The 6,520-nt window shown below is 35.6% G+C and overlaps 1 protein-coding gene across 1 annotated transcript; it reads right to left on the bottom strand.

Moving 5' to 3' along the window:
* Positions 1-544: 544 nt before the first annotated feature.
* Positions 545-5,309, bottom strand: LOC141707602 (putative pectate lyase 20). The gene is made up of 7 exons (XM_074510843.1): positions 5,137-5,309; positions 4,808-4,864; positions 3,943-3,993; positions 1,439-2,081; positions 1,245-1,348; positions 985-1,123; positions 545-903 (listed from the first exon to the last, which is right to left on the bottom strand). Exons 1-7 carry the CDS (start codon positions 5,226-5,228, stop codon positions 682-684), a joined length of 1,308 nt encoding a protein of 435 aa, XP_074366944.1. The 5' UTR covers positions 5,229-5,309; the 3' UTR covers positions 545-681.
* Between the last annotated feature and the right edge of the window lie 1,211 nt (positions 5,310-6,520).

Raw genomic sequence — 6,520 nt, 5'->3', positions numbered from 1 at the left:
GTTAAATATCGGTAAGACTTGTCAGAATTCAGACAAATTATTATGTATAATGATGCCTAAGAAACTTTTAAATTGTTGAAGGGTGTGTAAAGTCCAGTACTGCTGGATAGCTTGTGGAACAGTGGATGCATTGTTCTGTCTGCTATAGATTGAGTGAAGACTGACAGAGAGATATTTACAAATTTAAACAAAGACAGAGTATATGCAAGTAAAATCTTAATTACATTCAAGCTAAGGTTCTAAACCCAGAATTCCAAAGCACATCAACAAAAGAAAAAGCTTATAACTTCATTTTGGCTTAGAAACAGAGATATGGAATCAATCTAGTTCTATAGCCCAAGAAAAAAAGACACAAAAGCAAAAAAAAAACAAAGAGTTTTAATAGGAAAAGGAAGGATTACTTCAGAAAGAAGTAATGGATCTCAGTATAATAAACAATCATGAAAACAGGAGGAGCAACGCTTCAGAACCTGATCTTAGAATTGTGATTTCCCAATTGAAGCAGGCCAGAGGTTGATCAAGGGAGACTGAAAATTTGTGTAATTACGTACGAAAACTGAACTGACCTACTAAACCAACTTAGATGTTGTGTATAGGATAAATGAAAACTGGAATGTGTTATCAACAACTTTTTCCTATGGTCGTTTTGTGCTAGTTCCTGCCAGCTGTTTAAGCTCGATGCTAACATTGGCGGCCTACACGGCAGAGAAGCGCACCAGAACGGTAGGTAAGAGATCCTACCAACGAAGAAGACTTTGCACTCAAACTTGAGGCTCTGGCATAGCTTGCTGCAGCTCCAGCACCAGATGAAGTAAAATATGCTCCATTTAGCATCAGGTCTCCTTCTGATCTCCAATTCCAGTGCCTCCACCTGTGTGCACGGAGATCAACTCTCTTCGTCACCTGCACATTCAAACCAACCAGGTAAAAATCTACACAAGTTAAGGGATTGTTTTGCTTCTTTTTTTGACTTCAATGACTAACCTCTTTAGCAAAAGGGTTTGACGGAGCAAGATATCTATTTCCCTGGCTGTTTATTGTGGGATCAGCACTGCCTCCAATAGCATACATTTCCCAGTGGGTATAGTCATTGTTCACGACGTGAAAGTATCCATGCCTACACCTGCAAATTAATAAAGTTTATGAAATTCCCGGTTTGTATAGTCATTGTTCACGACATGGAAATCCTTATTCCGAAGTGCCTGTTGGAATCAAATTTGGTGACACCAGCAACTTTTTTTTACCTTGGCATTCTCTGCATAAGTCCCTCTCCAAAATGGTTGAAAGCAATTGTTACCTGCATAGCCTTATCTCTCCAGTAGGAGTCGCTGTGGCCTAATAGCATCACCTGGTCATTGCATAATAGTCATGTTAATCAGAGTTGATATCATTAATACATGAAGTATAATGAGATATACTTGCAAGCTCTTATAGTTACCTCATTGTGGTGAGTGAAGTAATTGTTAGATACTGTAATTGCAGTTGATCCCATTATAGCATCAATTAGGCCATCAGCGCATTTTGATAGAGAATTGTGATCGATCCAAATGTGACTTGATCCAAAAATGGAAATACCATCCCCATCAGCCATTGTTCTCCAACCATAATGACTTGGTGAGCTTCTAACCATGGCATTGCCAGTTCGTCTACAATCATGGATGTTGAGTCCGTGAATTATAATATTGGTGACGAACTGAATGGTAATGCAAGCCCCATTTGCAATATGGACAGAATGTCCTCGAGCATCAATAGTTTTAAAGCTGTTCATGATTAGTTCTTGTTTTAGTGTGATCACCATGCTTCGTCTGAAGACAATCCATAGAGGCCTGTCTTGGATTACAGCATGACGAAGTGTGCCTGGTCTTGGATTTACAGGGTCATCGTCATTTGGGTTCGTGACCACATAGTACCTGCCATCACGACCACCAATAGCATTACGTCCAAAACCAATGGCACAGTAGGCAAGTCGCTTACGGTTGCGTTCCCAGTTCCGGTCACAGCGCCAACAGTCATCAATAGGGTTCCCTGTTCCACAAGAGAAGAAACCCAACTTTCTCCTTTCAGTGCTATTTTTAATTTCCCTGCAAATTTCACACTCTTCTGTCAGCTTGGCATATCTTAAAATGATCCAAATCTTTAATATTAGTCAAATGGCATTGCATATTTTTCGCTTATTTATAACAATTTCACAGTAGGATGTAGTGTGGATGCAAAGAGGGGCGCCAATTGATTGTATAGGCAAGACAAGTGGCATTGCATATTTTTGCCTTATTTATCATAACACTTTTATACTAGGAAGGATATAGTGTGGATGCAAAGATTTTACACTAGGATAGGATAGATCTGTAGGAGAATTCTGAATTTTGGTGGGAGAATCACTTGATTTTATTTATTGTCTTCAAAGATTGCATTCTTATATAACTTTGTAAATATTGTATCATCTTTTCCCCTAAATTTCCAACTTATCAAATTTGTTTGTTCTATAGTATTTGTTGTCAGAATTATACAAATCGCCCTTGAGAATTGTGGATCATGCCGCCACTATTGAGTAGAGGAAGGGGCATTGAATAGAATTGCGATCCATGGAGAGATCAACACTGATCATCTTAAAACAGACATTGTGTTTTGAAATGAATACACGAGGTGGGGCTATAAATTCACAATAATGTGGTGTGGGTGGGGGGGGGGCGATGTATGTTTTGTAGTAGATGAGAAGCAAGTAATAAAGATCATGGACTACCCGTTATGGCAAGTTACTACAGATTAGTAACATTTCTCAGAAGACATTGCCCATACAGAAACTCATGTGGCCTACACCAGTTGTATTTTACATGACACTCAGCAAAACAGTTTTACCAAGTATGCATCTTACGTTACGCCGGTAACGGTTTTGGTCCTTTTGGAAATTTATTTGCCAACTCTACCATTTTCTGCAATGAAGTGCGACGACACTACCTTAGGTGTTAATAAATATTGCGTATATTAAAGGCTTGATATGCGGATCTTTGTTTGTATTATTTACATGTAAGGACTGTGGATTGACTGGCAACAAGAAAGGGAAAACCCATGCAACAGTATGTAGAACGTGGGAGGGGGTCCTTAAAGCAACTCCAATGGACTTCCCTATTTTTATCCCCTAAAATATATTAAAGTAAAGGTTACCTAAAATATAGGTAATGAAAAAGCTATTTCACTCCAATCATATTCCCTATTTTGCTTCCCTATATTCCTAAAACTATACTTAATTATTATTTTGGAGAGAAATAATTGAAAAAGAAGAAATGAACAAGAAAAAAAGGTGAAGAGAGCAGGAGAGAGAGAAGAGAATGAGCGAGGTTTGATGAGCGGGAAGATTTAGGGGAGACAATTTTCTTCCCCAAACATGGGGTTCCATTTTCTCTCACCTAAAAAATATGGGGAAGGGGGAGCACCGTTGGAGAAACTTATTTGAGGTTCAATCCATATATATATACAGCTGGAGGAGAAAATAGGTAAGGGCTCTATGCATTGGACTTGCTCTTAGTCTCCCATCTCTCACCGTATCACCGCCACTAAATAACAAATTTGTTGATGAGTTATTTGCGTTACATGCATGGTTCCCATATCTGCAAAACAACTTCTACATATTTAATACATGGGCACTAGTCTACGTCAAGGGGTAATTAAATCATCTGTGTGCGGACACGAAAAACCCTCACATCAATTTCAAGGAACAGATGGTTATGTTACGTTATGATTGTCGTTTGTGAGGGACCGGGAGCCGGGAGGCTTAATACATTCCTACTCTAATGACCCATGTCCGATAAAATAGTTAAACACTTGATTATTTGATAATGAGTTGGATAGACAACGACAATAAGCAAACTTATATGACGTACTCAATAATTATTATTGTTGTTTGAGAAAATAAATTATATTTATAAAATGCAAATACGGGCTTACATGTTAACCATGGTTGCAATTGATTCTGGATCATCCACGGCATGCTCATGCCTAAAAAAGAATAGGACACAACACCGACAAAGTCACAATAATAGCAATGCTAACAGTTTAACTGTACTTAATTGTATTGCGTAGGTAGAGAAACTATTTGACTGATAAAAGTTAAAGTAGCAGATAAAAATGTAAGATTTGTTCTGTAAAGAGAGTCATGTGAAATGATTGTGTAACTATAAGAGGAAAACCGTAGCTTATATTTCACACACACACTTTTGAAGACAATATCAGAAGAGATGCCATCGGTGCGAGACTTTTATTAAAGAGATACACTTATATTGTACTGTGTACAGGTTGGCGTCATTTTCAAGTGTCAAATTAAATTGATAAGGGTAACAACAAAATATGCAATTGCAAACATCCCAAGAAAATCAACATTTTAGTGATTTGAAAGCATTCGCCAGTGGATTACAAGTTTTGGGCAATGGGAAGAAAATAGATAAAATCTCAAATTTACATGCCAAGTTGGGTTGTTTTTTTTTAACCAAGTTTCCACACCAGTTTGCACAGGCACGCTCAATTAACTTTATAAAGTTAGCTAGCACAACAACCCACAGTCATGACAGCATACTTCAATCTGAGTGTACACATGAAGGCCAAATTGGGTTTCACTATTGGCCATTGTAGTAATTTGATGTTACGATTCACTAAGGCAACAAGATTAATGATTCATTCAACTATTTAAGCTAAAAGGTTATGATTGCCAGAACGATTCTACTTATTATATCAGACTGAAGCACATGCAATACAACAGGCAGAAATCATGCAGATGAGACGGCGTAATGCAGTTGAAATACAGGGGAGTACTTACTTGTAGGCGCCCATTGTTGTACCACTTGAGCTCTGCAACTGAATTATACCTTGGCCACTACAAATTTATTTATTCTTATTCGACAGAGAAATATAATTATAACGCAATCAATAATAAGGATTACAGAGCTCGTAAGAATCATAACGCAATTCAGCCAAAATATTAGTCAGTTGAAACGAACTAGCTAGCTTGATCAAGTTTCAAACCTTTTCTATACTATCCAAAAAACTGGAAAAGTAAAACATTTCAGATAACTCAAAAATGTGGGCGCGCAGCGCATTGCAATGTGCTTTCTGCTTTCTGCTGTGATAAGCTATACAAGTACAAACCTTGATTTCGGATGCTCGCCACCAGCTTCTGCAACAGCTTTGACAATGAAGAAGACCAGAAAAATGCAAACTAGTCGCAACAACACCTCCATTGTTGTACTTGTACCCTTTTAAAGTAGAGTGCTTAAGTTTTCTCAATTTTCTCCCAGACTAAATTGAAGGTTGATTGCAGTTGTCCTTTTTATAGGACAAAAAGTGAGATTAAATTTCGTGCGGTCCTTAAACTTGTAATGATTACCTAATAACTGTGCTTAACGTTGAAATTTAGAGAAAAATATTACTCCATCGGTCCCAATTTAAACAATCTCCACCTTAAACGATTTAGTTTGACTAGTATGATTTTTTAAAAATAAAAACTTGATTTTTATATTAACCAATTTTATATGAGTCAAGATAATGGGTATTAAAATAAATATATTATATGTCCGTGATTGCGGTAATTTTAGAAAAAATTTCTAAAAAAAATTGATTTTTTAAGACGTCCAAAAAACGAAAGTATATATCTATACTATACTATAATAGCCGGAATGGATTATAATTTGTAATTTGATTAACCCTTTATTTTGGTTATCCCTTTCCATCATGACCGTCGGATCTTCTTCATCAAATAATCACAGCCGTTAGATTCAAATACTAAAAAAAATACATTCCACAAATTCTCAGGTTCGAATCTCATCAACAACAAACATTTATATTATTATTTATAAAGATACATATAAGTTCTCATGTTCGAATTCCGTTAACAACAAACATTTATATTATTATTTATAAAGATAATATAAGTTCTCAGGTTCGAATCATAATCATGTTAACAACAAACATATATATTATTTATAAAGATATATAAGATTTCAGATTGAAATCTCACTCACCAAGAACAAACACTTACATTATTATTTATGAATAATATCGCATCAATCATATAATATATACATTATTTAAACCTAACTTGAAATTATAATTATATAATCATTATTTAGTATTTAATTATTTATATAAAATTTTAATAAAATTATACAAAATAGAATTTAAAATATATAAATATTGTCACGACCCGTGCGTATAAAATAGAATTTAAAATATATAAATATTGTCAAAACTCGTGCATCGCACGAACCATAAGCTAGTATCATATAAAATGTGACGGGGGCTAATAACTTGGCTTGGCCACTTCAGGCTTACTCTGCCTTTCTTAGTACTACTTCGTTGTTTTACAAAATTAGCAACATCAGTACAAGACAGAGAGTGTGTATATATATACTAGGTGCTTTGTGTAAAATTTTTAAATCTTGACATTGATATAAAGGCCCTGCTTGTAAATTAATGTTTTGATCAAAGATTGGTTTTTTTTAATAATATTAGAGAGTTTTGATCTAATAAAATC

The sequence above is a fragment of the Apium graveolens genome, chromosome 2 (genome assembly GCF_009905375.1).
Source record: "Apium graveolens cultivar Ventura chromosome 2, ASM990537v1, whole genome shotgun sequence".
Classification (NCBI taxonomy): Eukaryota; Viridiplantae; Streptophyta; class Magnoliopsida; order Apiales; family Apiaceae; genus Apium; species Apium graveolens.
This window is presented reverse-complemented; position numbering and strand designations above follow the sequence as displayed.

Bases quoted from the DNA above. Each gene is read 5' to 3' on its own strand.
- LOC141707602 (XM_074510843.1), bottom strand. From the start codon at position 5,228: ATGGAGGTGTTGTTGCGACTAGTTTGCATTTTTCTGGTCTTCTTCATT. The intron at 2,082-3,942 runs GTAAGCCCGTAT...TGAAATTTGCAG, and splicing joins ATTGCAACCATGGTTAACAT to GGAAATTAAAAATAGCACTG. The intron at 1,124-1,244 runs GTAAAAAAAAGT...ATTAATTTGCAG, and splicing joins CTTATGCAGAGAATGCCAAG to GTGTAGGCATGGATACTTTC.